The 26,475-nt window shown below is 39.1% G+C and overlaps 1 protein-coding gene across 1 annotated transcript in view; it reads left to right on the top strand.

Moving 5' to 3' along the window:
- Nucleotides 1-4,519: 4,519 nt before the first annotated feature.
- The window catches only part of ATP3 (gamma subunit of Mt ATP synthase), a 151,517-nt gene continuing 129,561 nt past the window's right edge, over nucleotides 4,520-26,475 (top strand). The window contains exon 1 of the mRNA XM_089446478.1: nucleotides 4,520-4,756. Within this exon, the coding sequence (XP_089302604.1) occupies nucleotides 4,641-4,756 (116 nt within the window). The 5' untranslated portion in view covers nucleotides 4,520-4,640. The remainder of the gene's footprint in view (nucleotides 4,757-26,475) is intronic.

Genomic DNA, 26,475 nt, shown 5'->3' with positions numbered 1-26,475 from the left:
AGCGAGTGGCCACCAATATCCACCTAGATCAGTCCTCCCCCTTTAGGAGGCAATGGTCCCCATTGCGTGCAGATCCTCCATGAGGTGAGAAATTTTTTGTTGAACCTGGTCCCTGGTGAACCACTTGCCCTAGTGGAGGAGTTGGCCTGCTTTGACAACTCGATATAGATGGATCCTTTGCTAGCGAGTGTTCTTGATATGTGTGTACATGATCCTATCAGTTGTGGCCTATTCGATTTAGCTTGGGTTGAGCTCTATTGGTGTGAGCTGCTCAGCAACATCAGATGTTTCCAATAACAGGGGAAAGTATGGTCGCAATTGGTCCACATTGAATATTGGGTGTAGGCCAAGGAACGATGGAATGTTCAGTTCGAAGGAATTTTCCCCTACAGCCTTGGTGATGGTGTACGACCCATATCGTAGCAGGCAAAGTTTGTGGTGGGGCCTAGCAAGGCACTCCTTCTGCAAATGTAACCAAATTTTGTCACCCACATGGAACCTATGTGGCACCCAATGCTGATCATGACGCTACTTGTACTTAGAATTGGTTCGGTCTAATATGTCATGGACTTGCTGGTGGATGTGCTAAATGCTCTCAATGAAGTTGTTTGCCCTGTCAGCATCGACCTTAACATGAGCCGAATCTACATGAGTAGCTACAAATAGTATGACCACATCAATGAGACATAATGGCTGAAATCCCAACCCCACCTGAAAGGGACTATGACCAGTTGAGTTATGGAGAGATATGTTGTAACTATGTTGGACATAGGGGAGGCTTTCATCCCATGTGTGTGGATGCTTCGATTTGTGCATGTGTAGAATGTGCACGATCATCTTGTTGATGACCTCTGTTTGGCCATAAATTTGGGGGTGGAAGGTCGTGGACTTAGTGAGCTTGGTATCCAACATCGGCCAGAAGCTTGACCAACATTTACTCTAGAACTTGTTGTACCGATATGAGAGAATGGATTGCGGGATCCCAAAGTGTAACCACACTCGTTCAAAGAAGAGCTTAGCATTGGCTTCTATTGTGATACTCTTCTTGTAGGCCGCTAAAATGACCATCTTAGAGAATCTGCCGACGACCACGAAAACATAGTCACTGCCATGCTTAGTAGAAGGAAGGTCCAACATGTAACCCAAGGAGATGGATTCCCAAGGTTGACTAGGAGTAGACAAAAGAGTATATATCCCTTGCTTCTTGATGGTCGGTTTGGTAATGACGTCGACAGTGTAGGATTTGATGTACTTCCCAACATCCCGTCGAAGGTTCGGTCAATAAAAATACTTCTGCAACATTGCCATTGTTTTCTTAATTCCGAAATGTCCAGTGATCCGATTGTTGTGCTCCTCGCAAATCATCTTGGCACGCTCGCTTGAAGGAACACAAAGGTGTCCCAGGTGGCATAACAGTGCACACTGGAGGTGAAAATCAGGAACTTGCTTACCTCTATGTAGCATTTGGTATGTATTGCCGAATTATGGATCGCTCTTGTACAAATGCGGCCACCCCAAAGTCTCATGTCCACAAGAGTCGAGCATAGTGGTTAGCACCATGACCAATAGTTAGCTGAGGCAGTTTGCAACATTATTGGTGTTTCCCTTCTTGTACTTAGTGTTCAAATGGAACTATTGCAGGTATGTGGACCATTTCTAATGGTGATCATTCTGCAACTTTCCTTTTGTCTGTATGAACTGTAGGGGCCGATGGTCTGTGTGGATGATCGTGTCCTTCCCAAAATGTAATGCTTCCATTGTCGGCAGACCTGCATAATGGAATACATCTCTTTGTCATAGGTGAGATACTTTCAGTCTGTGTTTGAAAGTGTCTCATTGTGATATGCCACTAGATGCCCCTGTTGAGTAAGAACTGCACCAATAGCATAGTCAGAGGCATTTGTCTCAATCTTAAACGGTTGTTGCAGGTCTGGTAATGTGAGCACTGGCGCAGAGTAGAGGTGATGCTTCAACTCGACAAACGCCTTCTATTGGGATTCAGACCAAAAGAACTTTGCTTTTGCTCCACCATTGGTGACTTGACTCAAACGTCAAGTGATATGAGAGAAACCGAACACGAACCTACGATAGAAATTGGCAAGACCCAGAAAGCCGCGGAGCTGTGTTAGAGTGGTTGGGGATGACTTGTATGTTGAGTAGGGCTCTTATGAAACTCACACCATTTTCCTGTGTCCTTTTTTGTCTTCGTGGTGTTGTTCTTTGCTTGCGGCTTTAGCGAGTTGTCCTGGGTCATCCCACCTTGTCTTTGTCCTTTATTTTGAGGTTTGGGGGCACCTTTCCCTTGCTTCAGATTCGTAGATCCAAAGTCTCTCTTCTTCTATTTAAATTTCTGCTGGATCTTGACTGCGTATCAATAGGTGACACCAAGCGAGGAGATGTCCAAGAACTCCATCCTGTCCTAGATATACTTGTGTAGATAGTTGCGGTACTTGAGTACCAAATGTTGTTCAGAATCCTTGATACCCAACTTCATACGAAGGGTATGCAAAATATTTGTGAACTCCGACACATCTTGGTCCCTTCTCTGCCGCAATGTGGTCCACTTTATGTATTTATCTTCATAGCTCCTGACAGGGTAATATTATTCCTTGATGGCATCTCAGAAATAATTCCAGGTGGGTGCGGCTGAAAACCGCGAGGGTTCCTTCTCGTTCTTTTGTTCACAATAGTTTTCCCACCAATCCTTCACATGGGGGGTGACTTTGAGAAGTGTAAAAGTAACATTTTACCGATTGGAAAAGTTATGAATCGAAAATTATCCTTCCAACATATTTAACCATCTTTTTACGATGTCTGCATCTATCTGGCCTTCAAATATGGGAATGCTAAAGTTGACTTGTAGCTTAAAGGGAGTGGCACCTCCATAGTGGCCGCTGGGTGACGATGCATCGCCTGTGGGTAGCCACCGAAGGATCTGGGCAAAGTTATCCATCATCGCGTTCCTTTGTCGCTCGAGGGCCTATTCGAGCAATATTTTGAAAGGATTTCCTGCACCCTCGTCTTTCTTTTCTTCCACCATGGGAGGCTGTCAGGGTTTGCGGGGCTGGTCTTGCAAAGGTTCAACTAGTTCGAGCCCTAGCTCCTTATACCCTGACCTTGTTGGGGACATGTAAAGAAAGACAGAGAAATAGTAGACCACTCTGATACCACTTATCCAGAATTATACAAGAACGTAACGGAATACAGATACAACATAAACACAAAGATGTAGTAGAAATAAAACATCATTTCATTAATATAAAAGAACTGAAATATGCTTACACATATAATGGAAATAAACTAGCTCGAGTCATCGTAGCTTATCTCTAAGAAGAGATGTGGCGACTACATGCCTCCAAAATGTGTTAAAATGAGGCTCAAGGGCCTTTTTATTATTGAACAACAAGGGAAAACCTTAAACAACCAAAACTCTAACCCTAGGAGATGGAACACCAAGAGTTTGTGGGCCCAGTTGGGGTCAGTTGGGCAACCAACTTCCCATGGTCATAACTTGGTCACATGATATTCGTTTGACGTGTACGACACCTCATTGGAAATATCTATCCGAGTACTATAGGATTTGCGTCAGGCCCCTGCTGGCTACAATCTTGCTACATACCTCCAAAAAACGCTGTTTAGGGGGTCAAAACAACTTCAGAAGTTCAAGACCCGAAAAACTGCTAAAAATAGTAAATGCTTCTATAATAAAGGAAACATATGAAATCGATTGAAGGTCTAGGTGGAATAGGCAGGTGGCCACCAATATCCACTTGGATCACAAGTCTCAACTACTTCTTTTCCACATCAACAAATACTATTCAATTCATGAACTTCTCTCACCAAACTTCAACAACATCAATGTTCTATGGAGAGTGTCTCTTTTCAAGTGACACAAAGTAAAACTCTAAGCCAATCCTCTTACAAGTCTCAAGGCCATAATTGGTCGAGAGAGGCAAGAACCAAGAGATCTCCAATATACATGCCCTCATTAATGTCTAATTACAAGATATAACAACTATTAATATCAAGGATAATCACAAGAACTTTCACATTGGATTTTAATGAGGTCAATGCCATGCGTTGATGATTCCATGATGTAAGGAATAATGAGGCATGAGGGGTGATGAAAAAGGGTTTATTACCTCTCTCTTGCTCGAAGTTTCCAATGGGGCAAATGCAAAGTATGAATTCCCCATTATATTTATTTTATTTTCCATTAAAAAAGGTTCAGACTAATATTATATCCTATTATACCTTGGAAGTGAAAGTTTTCCCTTTATTATAGTAACTTTTACATTAACTATAATTTTTGCTTTTAAATTAAACAAACATTTAGAACAAACACGAGTGGAACTACGTGCAAATAGATTTAAACACCAAAAGTTCCGCAGTTTATGATTTTTACAAGGTCTACCTCAAATTCATTAATTAACGATATTTGCCGTCAACTAACGCTAACGTCATCGTCTAGTAACGGAATTTTAAACCCATATGAAAATCTTGCTTGTGCTCTGATGCTCCGTTGCAGATTACTGTTTTCCATTACCGAGACGGACATATATAGCTCTTATGCGAGGGTCTCAAACCCTTTGAAACACCTTGTTTTGCTTGAGTTGGTTACGAGAACGAATCTGCTAACAATGGCTTCAGCTGGCCTCAGGAGAGAAGCAAGGCGCCTGGGCAGTATAACTGCGTCAGGAACGCTCAAGGCCCTAACAGGATCACCATGGCCGCAGCCTACGATCCACCAGACACAGTAAGTCCCATTTAATTCTTCGATTATACCAATACATGTATATGCTTTGAAGGATTTGGCACAGGGTGTGAGTCGATCCTCCACTTTATTGGATTTTCCCATAGGTCTTAGTCATCGCGCTTCCGTTCTTTGTTACCCCTCCTTTCAGGGGGTTTTTGGACTTGGGCATATTCCTTGTGTATAAACCACAATGCCGGTGATGGATTGCTTTGAACTCTGTTTAGTCATCCTATAATCGATTGAAGTGAAGTTTAATTTTTGTTTCCTTTTTAAATTTACTTAAATCCTATTATCCATCGGCGTGATCGAGCCCTTGCTGAAGAATAAAATGTGGGTAGGGCTAGAAAACCACGGTTTTTTCGCCCTTTATTTTACGCTCGCTTACTCATATATTCGTTTTATAACTTTAATGTTGTCACAGATTCCAAAAGAATGATTGTTTCGCGACGAGCGGTGGCACATACATATCTGTAGCCGCATTTTTTTACAGTTTTAGTTGTTATTTATGCCCACTCGAGGCTGCATTTGGTAAATTTAATCATGTTAGAAATTACCAGTAGAAAAGTTCCATGTTTGTGGTATTTTGCTTGTTTTCCAGCTACTTATTGCTCCATGCGAGCAGAAAGTTGTACACATCTAGGCTATACCTGCATTTGCACATATTTGAACCTTGTGACTATTTATTATCGTTTCGAATTCCAGACAGGACTTTTCAACCACGCATTTTTCTATAGAGAAAGATGCATATTTATGGCCACATTTAATGTGTGCTCTCTTAGTATATTTTTAGTTATTTTCCTTTAATCAGATCCCAAAGGATACCTCCTAACATTCATGGATAGAATCCCTGGTAAACCTGTTGACATAAACTAGTGCACCTAGAGGGGTTCACCACCAGGCACCTGCTGGCACGGAACTAGCCAAATGCCCAGAAACATTACAACAATTGCTGGAGCTTATATTGCAATTATAATTGTTATCTTTCACTTTTTAATTTAAGTATCAATAACTGTGCTCATGTTAATGTTGATTGACCAATTACATTGTGATATTTAATTAAATTTTATTTATGCCTTTTAAGAACCCAAATTTGATTAGAGTAAATTTTTAGGATTAGTTAATGTTGAAGGACATGTGACATGGATACTTGTGTGACTTGTCTCGTTATCCATGCTCCCATTGTAATGCTCAACCATGCCCCAGGTGTTGTGTCTCGAAACACTTCTTGGAGATGACTTAAGGCAAACATTCTTAGGTGTTCTCTCCACTTGCTTTTCAATCTGTTTTCTGGTTGTTAGTAACCTTTTGGATTCAATTATTATTATCTGCTGTTTACGTTCTTGTCATAGCATGTTTCTTAATGTCTGGTAACTATTTGCATCTAAGTGCATTTTATACTTTCTAATCATCTCCCAAAACTCAGCATATCTAACAAATGGTATCTGAGGGTCAGTTTCAAACCTGTGAAGTGTGTGAAAGCCATCATTTTCAGATTGTCATCTTCCCAATTTTGATAAGCAGACATTGAATGTAGGTTGTTACATTTTTATAGATTCTATGGTACACATGGTTGCGGGATTCCAGGTGCTATTCTTCAAAATTCTGAATGAATTCTGGGATTTACTTCAAGAGGAAATATCAGGGCCATAGCTTGACTTTTTTTTAATGGTTACTCTGGCGTAGTTGTATAGTTGCACCACTGTGACCACCATACTGTGGAAGTTACAAATTTGTCTGGACTGATCATTATCAGCACTCAGTAACATGGAAATAACAAATATCTTCATGCAGAATCATAGAAGTTTGATAAATATGACTGCTCAGTTGGATTTATGCTGCAACTCATGCTTGGAGACAAACTCTTCCTGACTGAAAAGTTAAGGTGTTAGAATTATCAAACTCCCAAGGAATTTGTGATTACTCATCAATTAAGGAAAGATGTGGTAGTGAACAAGGTTCACTATCCATTTTGATCTATTAAAGTGACCTTGCCCTTTAAAAGACAAATTGACCTTTGCATAGAATAAAAGGTCTGCAATTTTCTCATATTTGGCACTGTTGTGGCTGATTTGAAATGTTAATTATGTATCATCTGTCATTTGCAAAGTTATCGGACTGGACTAGACTGGACTGGACTCGGGACTCGTTTGGTCCTATAGTCAAACTTGACTTGTGGCTGAGCAAACACCCAGCAGTCAACCCAACAATGACTCAACATATAGAAAAATACAAAGCTAAAGGTTTTCTAGAAAAATATATTTATTTTTTCGCATCAAATTTAATATTTATATTATACATGAAGTGAATAAGATTGCAAAATTAACACATTCAAGTATATTGTATGATCCATGACAAGAAGTTATGAACCAAAATGAACAAAGTTTAGTGTGTCCAATTTCATGAGTCAAGTTAATACTCAAGAGTCAAATATGAAATCGTATGACAAATTATGATAATATATAATAAATATAACCTAAGAAACAACTTCAACAAAAGTCTCTTTCACCCCTTCTCTTCACTTGTATTTTGCTCCAACCACATTATTTCATATTTTGTAAATAATCTCGCCTAGGCTACAAGGTCCTGCTTTGTAATCCAATCTAATGATATCAACATTGTCCATGTCAATGTCTTAAAAGTTGGTGCCACTTGATATGTGAAATGAGTTATGAAATATTTCAACATACAATTTAGATTGATTCTAAAATGCTTTTAAAAGTTTTAGCTTGAATATAAAATTTTGACCTAAAAGGTTCGCCTCTTTCAACTTCATTCAGAGTTTGAGATGATAATCTACAAACGCTAAATCATTAAGGCGTTTCTTAGTTAATCAATGCTGTGTTTTGGAGTTTATATGCTAAAATGAGCTCCACTTTTGCTTACAAAAGCATGGAGCAAGGCTGGCTTAATATTCAACTAACGAATAATTGTAGCTCAGGGTTGTTATCAACAGAGTTTTCCCACCCTACACCTAGCATAGTATGTACACATATATTACATATTTGAATTCAAGATTTGAAAAGAATATAAGAAATTCTAATCTATCATATCTTGGTTTTTCTTGATAGCAAATTCTATCTCACTTTGACCTCATTTGCATTGACAATAAACGATTTACCCCCATTGAACTCATGAAGCTAAGAAACAACTTTCCTATATAAAGCATCAATCCCAAAAATGTTGATGAATACAACCATTTATACCCCCTTTTCACCTCTCCATTTACATGCACATTGCCCCCACCATCATTGGGAGTTTGTATGGGTCCCTTACAATCTTTACAACCTAAATGGCATTTGATAATACTAAAATATATAACCTTAGGTGGCCGATATCCTTATTATTTCAAAGCAAAAAATAAGTTGAATTTATTTAACTGTTGCAATCTAATTTTTGAACATAACATCAATCACACAATAGCTGGAAAAGTAAATTGCGGAAGCATAAATGAAATGGACACATAGACAAATGATTTCTCTTTCAATGCAACTTCTCATTTTGTAGATCAAAACTGACAAGGGAACCTCCACATACTGCCAAATCAACAACTGTATGAGCAGGTAAATCGCCCACAAAACATATTTGTATAGCCTGTTGAAGAGTTGTATGGATTGCATGGACATCGACAAAAACAACTATATGGATATGCTGTATGGATCTGTGTTGTATGAATTTGCTGTTGTGTGGCATTGCATGATCTAATGTACATTTGCCATATGTTCACTGTATGACGACCTCCTCGTTCTTTGGATTTCCTGCTCACATGATCTGCTTACTTATAATTTACCTTATTTGTCTTGTCTTATTTATGCTTTACTGAAAGACTCCAATCTGCCAAAACTCTAATCTTCCCTTGAGATGTATGGCTATGATTAAATCTAAGTCATTGATGTATTAAATTAAACTCCTTAGGCTAAGTCAACTGCAAAACATAAGATATTTCACTTTTTCCTAAGTGAATTACAAGATAGAAATAATGACGCACTTTTCTAAGTGGTTACTTTTGAAATGTCTCGAACCACTTCTTGCACATTCACACTGAAACTTGTGCAAGTTCTTTTCCAAGCCACACTCATCAACATGCTCACTTAGCTAGGAAGGAATTCGACACCAATCCATGTTTGTCTTAAAATGCTTCAAACTTCTCTTTTGCCAAGTGTTGGTCAGAATTTCAATTACGTGCTAATTTGTGGTACGTAAAATATTGGAATTTTACTACTCTCTTATAAATCCTATCTCCTATGAAGTATTGGATTTTCAAGAGTTTGATATAGATTTGATTATCATAGTTTATCATCATGGAATCCAACTTCTAATCAAGCAACTCTATGTGCAACTTGCAAAGCTAGATGGCTTCATAATCATAGTGTTGGTTGCCATGTATTCTACCTTGGCTAATCTAAGTGCCATGGAATTTTGCTTCTTTTTGAATTGAGATATCATTATTGATCCCACACTAAAGAAACACCTTGAAGTGCTCTTCTTGTCTATGACATTGCATGCCCAACTTGAGTTTGTATATCCTTGTAATTGCACTTCACCATCTCTAAGATATCACTTGCGATATTCCTTTATGCCATTAAGCTGAGTAACAAGACATGTCCAAACATGGCCCATGTCTCAGATCCTACATGCTAGACATTGATACGTGAGCGCATTTGTTACATGTTTTTGGCATGTGTCCTTTTCATAGGGCATGAACTTGTGTTAGACAATTTCCCTCTCTGTTCTGTCTTAAATGAGGCCTGCGACCCATAAACACATGTTTTCTCTTTCTTTTGAGCTCATTTCACTCATTAGGTTGGAGGTGTGAGATGTTTTGGAGTTTAGTTAAGGGTTATTGTGCAGTGTTAGAAGGCATTTCAAGTACTAAACAAGTGGATTTTCCCACCAATCTTCAAGATTTTCCTACAATAGCCCATTGTCTCCTTCATTTCACAAAAATCATGGCTCCATCATCAAGGGCAGCTCGAAAAGGTCAAAGAAGGGAGGAATGCACCCATTGATTTTTCCCTCCTCCTTCATGTTCTTTAGGGTTTGCTAATGCCCTATTTGCTTGAAATGGGGCTACACCAACAACTTCAAATGTTGAAAAAACCATTGTTTTAGCAAGACAACATGTTCAGGAGCAAAAGTTGTATGATTGAATTTGTATCATCATGTAAAATTGTAAATGTTTTAGTTTGTAAATTGTAAAGAAATTTGAATCTTTGTTCATATTTAATTTTTGTATGTTTAATTTACTAATTTGCTATATTTTTTAATATATGTCTATACACACACATAGAGAGACACATATACATATACATATACACATAACATGTCCTTTGTGTCCTATTTTTGGGGTCACTGTGCCTTGTGTTGGACACTAGTTTTTTGCGTCCTTTGTGTCCCTTGTCATCGTGTTATGTGACTTGGCTCTCAAGTATTTGGGTACATGTTTTGTTGCCACCTAATGATTTTGTCTCGGCTCCACAATGAATTGGCTCAAGGTGTTCACTACGTAACACATATTTGGTTTGGTGTAGATGAAATATGTCAAGGTGTTAAGATATAGTATGTTCTATGCTTATAACAATTTACTTCTTTTTCTTATTATATTCCACCGATTAGCAATCACATGTACATAAAGTAAAGTGCAGATAGAACATTAAACGATCGACAGAAAACAAGCCCAGGCAAGAGACACAAGATGTGGCGGCTAGCCAGGGACAAACCCCACAATGTGTGGGGAAACCCTTTGATCAAATCTTCTTTTATCTTCAATAATTCAGCAGAGAGAAATAGTACAATAAATTTGATTCATATCAGCAGTAGCAAACCCTAGATCAGTAGCATCAGCATTAGCGGCTTCATTATCAAACTAGGGTAGACCATATCTCACAAACCGACAGTCGGATTGACTTCATACCACCACCAAAAGTTTCGGCTTCCAGAGGAGGTTCAGATGAACCTACAACGCAGTTCAGATGAGGAGATCTTCTAGGCCACGCAAGTCAATCTTTGCTTCTGCAGTTGCAGCTTTAGTTTCAGCAATTTCCGGCTTCAAACTAGGGTAGTCGATATCTTGCAAACCGTTCGTCAGATTGACTTCATTCCACCACCAAAAGTTGCGGCTTTCAGAGGAGGTTCAGATGAACCTACAACGCAGTTTAGATGAGGAGATCTTTTAGGCCACGCAAGTCAATCTTTGCTTCTGCAGTTGCAGCTTCAGTTTCAGCAGTTTCCGGCTTCAAACTAGGGCAGTCGATATCTTGCAAACCGTTTGTTGGATTGACTTCATTCCACCACCAAAAGTTGCGGCTTTCAGAGGAGGTTCAGATGAACCTACATCGCAGTTCCAGAGAGGAGATCTTCTAGGCCACGCAAGTCAATCTTTACTTCTGCAGTTGCAGCTTCAAATTCAACAGCTTCCGGCTTCACATGTGTGAGAGAGAGAGAACCATTTCAGCGCGGTAGAGAAGAGACTCATATTTGCGCAGTAGAGAGAGAGAGATGTGATGAGATGAGTGTGTCTAAATGAGGAAAAGTTCTCTTATATTTATACACAACGTTGGTGGGTGAATAGATGCCACTGTTGGGCTTCTGAGCCTACATGAGTTGTAGGTCGGCTTGATAATAATTCCAATTCCATAATCAAAATAAATTCATATCTCCATGAATACTTATCGGAATTGGATGATCTTTATATCAATCCTACACCTCTCGACGAGAGGAATCTAATAAAAATATTATTAGCCATGAATAAGATGACCCACATGAAGTTTTGCCCTGGTTGCCAAATTTAACACAAGGAACATATCAATTGTTTGTACAATGCGGGGTCCTCCAACTCTGAATTTGAAGTTGTCATCTTCATGATATTAGTAATCATGGAGGTGGCAGTCAATATCCTCCATTCAAAACCTCTTCAAGATCTCAATTGCATGCTTACCTTAACCAAGGAAAAGCTCCTCTTGTTTCTATTGAACTTTCAAATCCAAGAAGTAATGCATCATGCTATTATCCTTCATCTTAAACTCAATTTTCATATTTGCTTTGTACCTTGCAATGAGATTCTCTATACTTGTAAGAAAGAAGTCGTATCCATACAACATCAAAATAAGTATATCAATCCCAACAAATATATAATATAAATTAGGATTTGCTTCACTTTTGGTGAAGCCCACATTTTGCAAATATTTGACAATCTTGGAATAACATGCTCTTGGTGCTTGCTTGAGTCCATACAATGCCTTAAGCTTGCAAACATGGGACTCCTTCCCATTTAGTTCAAAACTATGAGGTTGCTCTATTTACACTTCTTCCCAATTGTTCCATTAAGGAAGGTTGTTTTCACATCCATTCAATGTATCCTCCATCTCATAAATGAAACTAAAGACATAAGTGCTGCAATGGAAGTGTACTTAGTGATTGGAGCAAATGTCTCTTCATAGTTCGCTCCCTGGACTCTTTGGGGAACTCTCTTGCCACAAACCTATCTTTGAGCTTCCCAATGTTGCCACTTGTAGCCTGCCTAATTTTGTAGAGTCACTTGGAACTCACTACCGATTTTCGCTTTGGTGATGGTACTACACAACATTTTTCATGATGTAGGTGTACTCCTCCATGTCATGCCACCAAATCTTTTGGTTTGTTGCCTCTTGAAAGATAAAAGTCTTTGAATCTATGATGTTGGTCATTTATGCCATGTAGTTTGGAAACTTCTTTGGACATTTGTTCTCCCTTAATGTTGTCTTAGGAGTCTTAAAATGCTCATGGCTCTCAATGTTTGAGTGAGCCATCGAGGTTTCTTGACAAAATTGGAAGGTGCTAATGTCTTCTCATTCTCACATGAAGGTTGTTGTCTTGTATTGGGGCTTGTTGGAAAATCGGAAAGGCAAAAAGTTTTTCTTATGGTGATAATTACTTGTGATATCCTTGTGTTCTTATTAACTTTCTTATGTTCTTCTTTTTTCTTTGTTTCATCAAGTAATTATCAAATACAAACCATGAAGATCACGGACATTAGATGTAGGCGGACAGGCAGGGCAAAAATCCTCATCTAGGGGAAAACCCAGTCAAGAAGTCTTCCTTTAGTAGATTCATATGACAGTGAGACATCCAAGACCCTAGACCAACAAACCTTCCTCCTCCACCAAGTCAACCCTTCCTTCCTGTAAGTATTAGCCCTTCAAAGTGCAACTTCAATCTAGAACTCCGACTTTGATGCAACTTCATATCTTTGACCTTGATGCAGCAACTATCTTTGACCTTGATGCAGCAGGTTCACATCTTCGACCTTGATGCAGTAGGTTCACATCTTTGACCTTGATGCAACAACTTTAGCGCAACAACATCCATAAACTTCGATCTAGTTTACTGCAATTGCAACAAAATTTGCGACCCCCAACTTTAGAACAACGATCTTGCAATAGAGAGAGAATTTTGGTCCCAACTTCAGCTCAATAACTTTGCATGTGTGAGAGAAAGGTAACCCAAAAACTCAATTTCCTTCTTCCAACTTCTTTCCTTCTTCTCTAGCAACTCCGCACCTTTTATTGCAACTAGTTTACTGCACTTTTTACTGCAAATCTAACTTGATGAGAGAGTGTTCCAAATGAAGTCGAGTTGCTCCAACATATAGGCTTCTGGTGAGGTGGAATTACCTTATTTGAGACCGACTTGATCTTCTTGAGGCTGACTTGGTGGAGGAGGCCTAAATGACTTATTTGACTCAATAATAATTCTTTTTACATGATACAAAAGCCCAAGAAGGGTCTTATAAAATGGACAATGACTCTAATGATTCAATATAAAACCTAGAAGTCCTCAATGGGGAATTTGACCTATAAAATGATGACCCAAGCATGAAACCCATGCTTTAATAAGTCATAATAATAATAATACAAATTTCTTTTTCTTTCTTTTGATAAATACATTTCGTTATGACTCAATTAAAATTATGAAGATCAAACCACTCCCTCTTAATTAGGGAGGTATTCATAATTACATATATCTATAGAGGTACATGGAAGATCTCAAAATGAACTACGAAGAGTTTAGGCACTCACGGTGCCACAGACTAGATTCCTGACTAGGGAAATCTATCCGGGTGGGACTAAGATGGACTAAAGCTTTCAGCCACTCTAGGTACCATCAGGCTTACTTGCTAACCATCAACCTATGGAACTAGGTGCGTAATGCAAGGTCAAAGCTTTATGACCAACACCACCCTCCCTACTTTGCTAACTAGACATCAACACTCAGGCCAACCAGATGTCCTCCCAGGCAATGTGTATTATTAACGCACATGCTGACCAGATGTCCTCCCGGGCAATGTGTATTACACACAAAGCCTCAACACTCCCGATTTTTCAAATCGATAACAAATCTCTCCCGATTAAACAGATCGGTAACATCAAGCATGTAAAACATGCTTCCAAAACTTCGAGAGATTTACCTATACAAACACGACCCTAACAACCTTTCAAATACACATAAGTAAACACAAACCTTCGAGGTCTTCAAACATCTTGATGTTGCTTCACAATTTATCACAATAGGACTTAGAGGCTTCCCAAACAAATCTTGACAGAAGTTTCCTCAATCATACAACTTCCTTTCCTACTTCACATGCAACAACATATTCTACAACAAGATCATGCTTTCCTTCTTTTAGCAACACCTAAATATCTTAACTTGGGAGATATACCCTTTCTTTTATCCAGGCTCCCTCTTAACTTAGGGAGATCAACTACTTTCCATGACATTGGAGAATCTTTTATGGCTTCCATCCTTCTTATCAGAGTCATCTTGATCATCATCATTCATATAACTTCCTTCATCATGCTTGCTAATCAAGTCAACTTTTCTTATGAATATCTTCAACATCTTGAAGATTATGTACCTGCACAACTTAGACAACAAGTACAACCAAATACACATATAGAAGCATGAAGTTAACTATATCAGAATCATACAATAATGGAGACTTTAGACATCAAATACCTGAACTTAGTTAGGTTCATAATCAGCAAGAGACACATACTTCTATACTTCAACTTCTTGCTCAGGTTTTGTTACAAACCCTAGATCACATCAATAACTTAATCAAGATATCAGTCTCATTATATCTAGGGCCTCAATATTTCTTTCAGAGATATGACATACTCTACTATAATATATTGCAAACCCTAGAAGCAATTCAAACAAGTATAGTTCTACAATGCATCCAACAATTTTAGAATTCATATGTTAGACTTCTACTAGGATTTAATGCAAACCCTAGATTCCATCTTTGAGACACTAAGCCTTAGATGTCATCAATCATAGCACAATCTAAGGTTTCAACAATATGATCAACTTCTACTAGGGTTTGTTGTAAACCCTAGATTTTATCATCATAATGGAAACAATATCACCATATCCTAGAATATCAAACTTCTACTAGGGCTTAGTTACAAACCCTAGAACTATGAGCATCAATGAGTAGGTTAGCACATATACATATCTAGGATTTCATAATCATGCATAAGCATATCACAATAATATCTATTAGGTAAACCCAAGACACAAATATCAATAAAAGTTAGACATATAACAAACTTGATCAGGTTAGGGTTTTGATCAAACTGAAAAACATTCACCTAGGGTTTCATTCCTAGGAGCTTACTCTAGCTATATAAGGGTTTTGCTCATAAACCCTAATTTACCAAAAGCTTTAAAAGTCTAGGATTTTAATAGATATTACCATCCAACCGTAAAGGACTAGGGTTTCCATAACAATGACATTAACATCAAAACCCCAAACATCAAAAGGATAATATTTTCTAGATTTCATCAAACCGTAAAGGACTAGGGTTTCCATAACAATGACATTAACATCAAAACCCCAAACATCAAAAGGATAATATTTTCTAGATTTCATCAATAACCCTAAGTAGACTAGGGATTTCACATTAGCATCAACATACCCTTAGGTTAGGGTTTTACAGAGAACCTTTTTTAGGGTTCCACAAGAATGATTAAATGTATAAAGAGGGTAGATTCAATCTAATGATTAATCACCCAAATAAGAATCTTTATGATTCAAAGGTCCTAGACATAACAATGTTAGTAATGTAGAACAAATTATTAAAAGGAATGAATATACCTTTATCATGAAGCTTATGGTCTAAGACATACCTTTGAGTTGTTTTCTTGACAAACCTTGTAGGACATCAATTCTTGAAGAACTTCTCTTGCAATAGGACTTTTGCTTTGTGAGGTCTCCTCCACAACCCTTGAGCAGATCAACAAACTTTCCTAAACAAGGAAAAATATAAAAGAAATGTTATTAGCATCTAATACAAACACATCTAGATAAGAGAGGGAAACCAAATATAAAAAGATAATACAAGGAGTAAGATACTTATCTTTGGAAAAATGGTGAGGGCTCCCTCTTAATCCAATCTCGAGGGATACCTATAACTTTATCAAAACAATTCAAAAATGTTTTTCCAAAGCATGTTAAACCTATAAATACTAGAAATCAAAGCATAAAGGAAAACAATTCAAAACTTAGAGTAGAAGGATATGTAAGGGATAAAGTCCCTAGCAAATAGGTTTTTGACTTCGGATTCTTCCATCTTTTTCTTGTTTGGTGAACCTTCGTTGGCAATTTTTGCTTGATACCTATCTCTTCTTGTATTCTCAAAATAATTACTTCTATAGTGACCCATCTTGTGACAATTGTAGCATTCATTCTTCGATATGTCTGTCTTCTTCCTTACCCCTTTGGACTTCAATACTAGAAATCAAAGCATAAAGGAAAACAATTCAAAACTTAGAGTAGAAGGATATGTAAGGTATAAAGTCGCTAGCAAATAGGTTTTTGACTTCGGATTCTTCCATCTTTTTCTTGTTTGGTGAACCTTCGTTGGCAATTTTTGCTTGATACCTATCTCTTCTTGTATTCTCAGAATAATTACATCTATAGTGACCCATCTTGTGACAATTGTAACATCCATTCTTCGATATGTTTGTCTTCTTCCTTACCCCTTTGGACTTCTTGAAGGTTCCTTTATTATTGTGATGAGTGGAATAGGCATTGATATTTTCTCTTCTTCACTGTCCTTGTTGCTTACTAAAGATATTCTGACTTCTTCTTGACTGCATGCATCCTCGAATGTAGGAGTATCCTTCCAAATCTCTTGAGCGAAATCTATGATGGATATATATGGGATGAGGTCATCCTTTATTCCATCCACTATTAGGCTCATGGCCAAAATCTCTATTTCTCTGAACTTTGCTTTCATTGCTTCACTTAATTCATCTGTAGGCTTCTTTACTATTCCTTTGACTAGATCCCAGACTTTATTCTTCTCGAGGATGAGATCTATCCTATTTTTCCATGCTCTGTAATTGGATTCTCCTTCTAATTTGTTTTCTCCCTTTATTGAGTTAGACATGGTTCTTGAAGATAATAGGCTTCTCTCCTTATATGATCTCCTTTGATGACCCTTATTCAACTTCTTGAGATTTCCTTATTCTCCTTTCAATAGATCTTCAAGTTTCCTTTTTCCTTCTTCTTCACCTTAGCTTTGATACCATGTTGGAAAATCAGAAAGGCAAAAAGTTTTTCGTGTTCTTATTAACTTTCTTATGTTCTTCTTTTATCTTTGTTTCATCAAGCAATTATCAAATACAAAACATGAAGATTAGGGACACCAGATGCAGGCGGACAACTAGGGCAAAATCCCTATCTAGGGGAAAACCCAATCAAGAACTCTTCCTTCATTAGATTCATATGACAGTGAGACAACCAAGACCCTAGACCAACAAACCTTCCTCCTCCACCAAGTCAACCCTTCCTTCTTGTAAGTAACAATCGTTCAAAGTGCAACTTCAATCCAAAACTTCAACTTTGATGTAGCTTCACAACTTCGACCTTGATGCAACAACTTCATATCTTCGACCTTGATGCAACAACTTCATATCTTCGACCTTGATGCAGTAGCTTCACATCTTCGACTTTGATGCAACAACTTCAGCGCATCAACATCCAAAAACTTCGATCCAGTTTACTGTAACTCAAGCAGAATTTTCGACCCCCAGCTTCAGAATTTCGATCTTGAAATAGAGAGAGAATTTCGGTCCCAACTTCAGCGCAATAACTTCACATGTGTGGGAGAAAGGTAACCCAAAAACTTGATTTCCTTCTTCCAACTTCTTTCCTTCTTCTCCAACAACTTCACACCTTTTATTGCAACCAGTTTACTGCACTTTTTACTGCAAATTGAACTTGATGGGAGAGTGTTCCAAATGAAGTCGAGTTGCTCCAATATATAGGCTTCTGGTGAGGTGGAATTACCCTGTTTGAGGCCGACTTGGTGGAGGAGGCCTAAATGACTTATTTGACTCAATAATTCTTTTTACATGATGCAAAAGCCCAAGAAGGGTCGCATAAAATGGACAATGACTCTAATGATTCAATATAAAACCTAGAAGTCCTCATTGGGGACTTTGACCTATAAAATGATGACCCAAGCATGAAACCCATGCTTTAATAAGTCATAATAATAATAATTTCTTTATGACTCAAGTACAATTATGAAGACTGAACCTAGTTACATTCTTCAACAAGGCCCACTAGTGTTTATTGTGGCCCTAACTCAACCTTTGAAGTTACTTTCTCCTTATCCTTTGTCGCTAGAATAGGCTCATTGGACTTCTTGGATTCATGGTCCTCCTCAGAATTTACATCCTCACTTATTATTGTCTTCCTTTGTGCTAGAATATAGATCCTATAGTCGTGTGAAATTTCACTGTAACCTACAAATAGACCCTTCTTGCTAAAGGGCTCCAACTAGTGTTTATTGTGGCCCTAACTCAACCTTTGAAGATACTTTCTCCTTATCCTTTGTCGCTAGAATAGGCTCATTGGACTTCTTGGATTCATGGTCCTCCTCAGAATTTACATCCTCACTTATTATTGTCTTCCTTTGTGCTAGAATATAGATCCTATAGTCCTGTGAAATTTCAATGTAACCTACAAATAGACCCTTCTTGCTAAAGGGCTCCAACTTAGTTCTTTTCTCTACATGTATATAAATATAAACTGCACAACAAAAAATGTGGAAATGACTTGCATGAGGACACACGTTTTGGATGTAGACTATGTATGCTTTTGTGGAGAGAAATATCGACAAGTCATGATCATGAAACATGGCCTTAGCAGTCCCCATAATGGATCGATTCTTACGTCTGCAACGTCATACTGTTATGGGTTGTATGGAACATTTACTTCTCTCTTGTTTCCTACCTCCTTGCAAAAACTGGAATCTCCTTGGAGGTATTCTAACACCCATTGTTCGATCTCAAGATTTTGTTGAAATATGTAAGTAGGTTCGGTCTTCATAATGACATATGTAATCATGATTTTATGTATTCAATGTAAATATAAATAAATTTATTATTGTTGTTCTTGAGGCATGGGTTTCACGCTCAAGGGAAATTTATTTTTAGGTCAAGCACCCATTGAGTGCTTCTAGGGCTTGTCATTTAGTCTACAAGTCAATTGAGTCATTGTCATGTATTGAAGACCCATTTGGGCATGTTACATATTGTAAAGAAACTTTATTTGAGTCAAAATAGAGTCAAAAGACCTTCCAAGACCTCGTCATGGTGCAAAGATCAAGTGGACCTTTACAAGTGTACAAGTCGGCCTAAAAGAAGCAATTCAACCTAGTAGGAGACCTATGTATAAGAGAGGCTTCGACCTCACTTGGAGAACTCACTCTGACACACACAAGTTCGATCAAGGAAGAGGAAAAGGTGCGAAGAATAGAAGGACAACAAGAAGAAAAGAAGATCGAGAATTTTGGACTGTTTTTGGGCTATTACTCGCCACAAGTGCGAAGAAATCAAGGCATCTTTTGCAACATAAAAGACCAAGTTGCAGAAGTCAGGTTAGGGCATCAAGAAGTACACTTGCAAGCCGAGTTGTCTAGGAGAGAGAATCAACTCAAGCGAAGAGAAAAGGAGGAAGAATCTACCATAATATTCTCATGTGCAAGATCTAGGGTTTTTTGCAGAGGAATCTACTGGAGGTCGAAATTGCAGAAGATTTTGCTGGGTGGGTGGAAGTTGTAGAAGATTTTGCTGGGGGGTGGAAGTTGTAGAAGAATTTGCTGGAAGTCGAAATTTGCGAAGTTGCTAAGGAATTGCGGGAAGGAAAGCTCGTCAAGAAGGAAAGATTTGACTTGGTCTTGGGATTCGTCAATTGAAGTTCTATAAGAAGAGAGGAATTTCATGTTAGAGAGTCTAGGGCAAATTAGTGTTGTGATGATTCTCTGAGACTTGATAACATTGTGAAGTCTTTTTAGTTTTCTTAGTTAGATGATACTTCTTCTTCGTCTTATTAGTGCATATGTGTGTGCTTCATCAAACTGCTACCAAAGCAAAATAACAAGAACACAGAATTTAGTTCTCTGCTAGGGACAAACCCTCTCCATTCTTGAGAGGGAAACCCTTTGTAAGTTTTCTCTTATTGAAGCTTCTTATTTGAACAGTTGCTAAACCCTAGACCCTTGACTAAGATCTCCTCCAAGCATGAGTCAAATCCTTCCTCTTTCTGCGCTGTCTCTTCCGACACATCTTCCAGTACTTCTCCCGATGCTTTGTCTTCTAGTCTTCTAGGTTAGGATACCTTAGAATATTAGGGCTCCTCTTCTTTGTTATAAGGAGATCCTTCTTTGCTGTCCTTGGAGACCTTGTAGGATACCTTAAAATATTAGGGCTCCTTCAGATGTATCCCTCCTTCCCCCTCATACCTTCAGGATTATGAATATGATTAGCATGAGCAACCTGTGTATTGTATCTCCCCTTGTCATCGATCTCCCTTTCCTCCCAGTCATGACCATGTGGTGGTCATAAAGGATGATATTAATGATGGGGACCATAATGAGGATGATATGATTGAGGTTGCTATCCATCAGAGGTTTATGAGCTTAATTTTTGATATCTCTATCTTTTGGTTAAAAGAAAGGATCCTATGGAAAATATTGCATACCTTGGCCCCCTCTTTCCCCATGATACTCCATGCGTGGTCACTTCATTCTTTTGAAACCCGCCCTTGTGACCTTCCATGTTGTCATTCCTACCCCTGCCTTTGGATCCATTGCATGAGTGAGCATAAGGGAAGTTGCTTCCATATTGACTCGATGATATGTTAGTTACATTGGGTCTATGCTTACATTGAGTATTTGGGTGATGTAACATACATGTTAGGGCAGGATGCATTACATGCTCATTTTTTTTCATTAGAACTAACAACATGTGATATTTTCATGATGGATTAGTTGCATTTAGATTAAATTTGCATTTTGTTTTCTTGTTGATTTTTATGGTCTAATACTAAGCATGAGTGATCATAAGACATCACAAAAAACATGTTGGTCCGTGTGCTTGGTCTTTGATATGTGCAGGTAACAGGTTTACGGTACCAAGAGGTTGCTGGTGTTCTCATGACCTGCTGTTTGAGTAGCTTCATGCACCTCTCCGAGAGCTCATGCCCTAGTTGGAGCTAGATGTTACCTAACTCTTGTGGGTAGTGTATATAGGAGAAATTTTTTTCTGCTAGATGGTCCTCAGTCGACAGCCAACAACCCCTTGCAGCCACTAGATAGCTCGATGTGCCATTATTTTCGGCACTTGAGCTAGCCATGTGGTGCCTCGCCCACTTGTTATGATTGTATGTTTGCAGGTGGGCCTCCCAACCCTGAAGGTATGGCTTTTCATTGGTATAGTCGAGTAATTTTCCTTACTTGTCATGGGCACTTTGGGGCATGGATTGAGGGGGGGATTCAGTGGAAAGAGTGGGCTAGGTTTGTACTCTTGTCTCCACTGCTTGATTTCATGGTTAGCCTTGTATCCTAGTCTCGTAGGATCTCCTTTACTGGCCATTAGATTTAGGGGTGGCACTACATGTGAAACCCTAATTTTTTGGTTGCATGGTCCCACTTCCCGACACCATATACATCACTCACTTCCACTCATTTTAGCCCAATTCATCTCTTCTCCCATCTGGGTCCACATGTGTCCACTGGTCCACATAGGGTTAACCTTCTGTTTCCCTTGTCCACACCTTGGGTCGGGCCTGGAGCGATGCCCGGAGGTTGATGTAGCTAAAAAGAAAAAAAGAGAGCATAATTTGGCCATTCTCAAGAGGAAATTTACCATAAAATGCAAAAGATGGTCGAGACATACAAGTTTAGCACGTGGGCAAAAGCCAAATTTGAACTCTACCCCTTATCCATGACCATCACCTTGGTTCCTATGGCCCCTAGATGAGCCCCCTCCATCATTAAGGAACCCATGATTGTCCCAACCCCTAGTGGGCGATGAACTGCCCCCCTTTAGGGGGTATCCACTGCTATATATTACACAACGTGCTCTCATCCCCTGGAGCCCTGAGTAATTATGAAGAAAAATCAATCAAAGGCAAAAGGCATGTGAAGAAGTGTGGAAAAACAAAGGCCGTGGTAACTCATGTATCATGATTTTCTCCCTCCTACACTCATATACCAAGGTGTGGGCTTCCCTTATTATAGCTACCCATGTACCATAACACGTGGTTTGGATGATCCCCCTGATCCCCACTCTGTTCCATTACTTTATCATTTGACACTTAACATTTGAAGGATGTACCATGGACATGTCACCCTCTTTAAAGGATGAAGCCACTTAACAGGGTCCTTGGCTAACCCCTTATTGAGCTTGGAGACACTTGTACATGCCAAAGCCCACTATGGAAGGGCATGCCACCATGAAGTGCCCCATTGATTCCATGATTTGTAAGCTCTTTTACTTGATTATTCTAATGCTTCGTTGTATTGGAGGGCAAGGGGATGTCTTGGATCTTATGCAGGATTGCAGGTGGGTCTCCATTTGGGGCTTGGTCTCCCTATACGGGGTCCTCGCCCTCCAGAGGGCCACATTAGTACTTGTAGGCTAAGCGTTGAAAGCCATGGGCCTCCACTATAATAGAGAGTACTTCATGGATCCCTAGTACCACTCATTGATTGCTCGTGTTCCACCTTTGAGATGAGGATGATGCACTTGGTTCACCATGCCCAACAGACTTCACACTTGCACCATACACTTGGCAGATGTTCTAGGGTCCAGAGGATGTCTCCTGCTGTAGAGGGAGGGCTTATGTTGTCATCCTCGCCGTTACTGATGGTCTACAGGCATTTTCGATCCACTTGGAGACCCATGAGGATGTCCTTGTGCCCCATCCCTACTTGGGAGCACCACAGGTTCTTGCTTGGAAAACAAGGGGTCAACCCTTTGTCTACTATGTTGGGTGTCCATTTTCACATCATGACACCTTTTGGACTTCATTAGGGCTCTTCAAATGCCCAACGACTCATTATGTTGATCATTCTGTCCTCTTGAGAGGCTGATCTTTATGTTATTGGGCTATTTGGTGGGCTTGTCACCAAAAATATTATTATTATACATATTATTTTATGTTAGGGGCATTATTAGTCCAAATTAGGACACTCAAATCCCTTAGAGGATTGTATAAATAGAAGAGAGGCATTCTCTCTCATTCATCATCATTTGGATTGGGTTATTAGCTCTTATGAGATTTTCGCTATCCCTTTTGGAGGACGAGTTTGGATCATATGGATGAATTTTGATGTTTGGATCTATGTCTTTTGTCTTGGAGATTCATTATTGACATAATTTGATGATTGAATATACCCTTTTGTACATGTAATTGCTCTTTTTCATGATTATTCTTGTTATTTACTCTGTCACATGAATGTTGCTGGGATTTTTGCTATACAAGTATGAAATTTACTGCTTTCCTATACAAATTTGGTGGAAATTTTGATTTTTATTTGCTTTGCATCATGTCAACGGCTATGTATGAATGGGTGAATGTTCCTAAAGATAATTTGTGCTAAATACATCTCGATAAGTCATTAATTATTGCAAATCGAAGTATAAAGTCCTTGAGGTATCTGCTCTCATGCCCTAATGCCATGCGAAGTTTCTTGAAGACCTCCTTGATTGGGCGAATTCTTTCTAAATAATAAATTCTCCTTGACTCCATCTCTCCTAAAGGACAAGGCACTAATCCTTCCATAGGTGGTCACTTTCAAAGCTTATTTGTCTCACCTCTCTTTCTCTTTCTAGGGCTAGCCTCCATAGGTCACCTAGGGCATCATTTATCTCATGTTTTAGCCATCAAAAGACTTAGATCTCTTGCCCATATTTGCGTTAGGGTTTTCTCTAGAGGTCCTCCAAGATAGATTGTCAGGAATATGGGCACTTAAAGAGAGATTGTCCTAAAATCAATAAGGACAACAAGAAAAGGAAAGAAAGGAATGAATCCCATATCACCAAAGAAGTGGAAGAACCTGAAAAGAGGAAATCAAAGGAGGAGGAAGTGTGAGATCTTTACTATGATTGAGATAATCTCTGTCGCTTAGTTCTTTTCAGTTTTGTAAATAATACCTATCATGCTAGGAAGCATTATGATAGGATGCATCATATTAGAAGATGACGTCATATAACTGAACTTTTGAAGTAAGAACTCATGACATCATTAGGATAGCTCAAGTGGAAGTCTACAAGGTTGTAACAATCATCATAGAAAGAACGTAGCTCTTGTTTACCTTGTTGAAAGCATAAGTAGTACTTATGGGTAGAAGAAAGTCATCTACCATGATAAAGGATAGAAATAGTTCACCATGCATCATCATCTATAGAAAGGAGCATTTGTTGGATGAGGATAATCAAGATCCTTTGTTGGAATCTTCATTAGAAGCTTCACCTCTACTAGAAAGAAGCAAGTGTCTCGTTGATGGATGGTGCACATTCCACTTTGTGTGAAAAGATGATGGTATGATGACAAAGCATTGCAACATGATTGGAGTACTTTCAAGCAAGGAAATGAAGTTGTTGAAGGAAGTCTAGATGACCTAAAGGAGAAACGAGGTATGTATATATTTGATAGATTAAGTCATGTCATCATATAGCTGCAGATAGCTTGAGTGAATGCTCTACCTCATGAGCATGATCGAAGAAAAGGGATCTCTTCCTTTGGAAAGATGCATGAAGGCATGATTCACATATTGACAAGAGGAAATCTGTTAATTTTTCGTATGTTCTATGCTTAGAGAAATTTATTTCAATTTTCACAGTTAGATCAATATCTTTTCCAGATGAGCAATCACATCAGCATTAAAGTAAATTGCAGATATAACATAAACATAAATCGCAGAAGACAAGCCAAGATAAGAGGACACAAGATGTGGCGCTAGCCAGGGACAAACCCCTATGTGGGGAAACCCTTGATCAATTCTTCTTATATGTTCTTCAATAGTTCAACAAAGAGAGAGAGAGAGAGAGAGAGAGAGAGAGAGAGAGAGAGAGAGATCGTACATTTACAATAGAAGTCAACATTTTGACTTATCTAGATAAGAGCATAGATCATCTCTAAGAAGATGATACGTGAGATCAGTTGAAGACATGCTACTTCAATTGATTCTCCAAGGTGACTCCACCTATCATTGTGCTGAATCTCGTCATCATGCTGCACCTCACTGTGCTGCACCCATCATCACTATGTTGCATCTCATCATGCTTCACCAATCATGACTGTACCATGTACTTATTGCACCAAGCATCATTGCTGTCCCAAGTACTATTGCTGCACCTAGCTGCACCATGTACTTGCTGCACCTTGCTGTTGTTGCTATCCCATTGTGCCATTGCTGCACAATGTCATTGTTGTCCCATCATAGATTTGTCCCAACATGCTGCTGTCCCATCATTGTTCTGAAGCTGATCATGTTGCCACACAACTGTCCCAAGTGGTATGCTGAACCACATTGACACACAACATGTCTCATTTGCTTGTAGCACCATGCTTGCCATGTTGTCCATGCCTGCCATGCTTGTCTGAGCATTCCTTTGCTGTCCCATTTACTATACAGCTGTCCCTTGCCACTGCTGCCTAGATATATAGGTGTAGCTGCTGTCCCTAACAATCATGCTATACCTTGATGCTGTCCCCTTAGCCTTTCCATACTTGCTGCTGTCCCATGTGTCTTAGCAGCACCATGTAGCCCAGCTGTCCCATTTATTAGCATTGTTGTCTTGGGCATGTTTGAGTCCTCAAATTCTCATGTTGTCCATGTTTTGAGGGTCACCTACAGCCCACCTTTTCAGCCGTATTATGTCTGCATCTAGGGCACCATAGGTTAGCATTAGGGCTCCCTTTAGACTGCTTTAGGGCTGCCTTTAGACAACGTTTAGGGCTGCCCTTTAGACAACGTTTAGGGCTGCTCTTAGACTGCATTAAGGGCTGCCTTTTGGACAGCGTTAGGGCCTCTCTTAGACTGTGGATAGGGTTGCCTTTTGGACAACATTAGGGCCTTTCTTAGCCTTTTGGACATTGTTAGGGCCTTTCTTAGACTGCATCGAGGGCAACCTTTTGACAACGTTTAGGGCCTCTCTTAGACTGCGTCTAGGGTTGCCTTTTGACAATGTTTAGGGTTGCTCTTAGACTGTGTTTAGGGCTTCTTCATCAGGGCAACGTTTAGCCTAGGGCACTCCCTCTAGATCTCTCCTTCATCAAAACCCAAAACATAATGAAGAGAGAGATCACAAGAGTGTGAGTGTGTCAAAATGATTTGAAGGCTATCTCTATTAATACTAAAACGTTGAGCACAAGTGGG

This window comes from Pinus tabuliformis, chromosome X, assembly GCF_031772625.1.
Source record: "Pinus tabuliformis cultivar Carrire ecotype Pingquan chromosome X, CPIR1, whole genome shotgun sequence".
Classification (NCBI taxonomy): Eukaryota; Viridiplantae; Streptophyta; class Pinopsida; order Pinales; family Pinaceae; genus Pinus; species Pinus tabuliformis.
The sequence above is the reverse complement of the archived record's forward strand: the minus strand, read 5'-3'. Positions and strand labels throughout refer to the sequence as shown.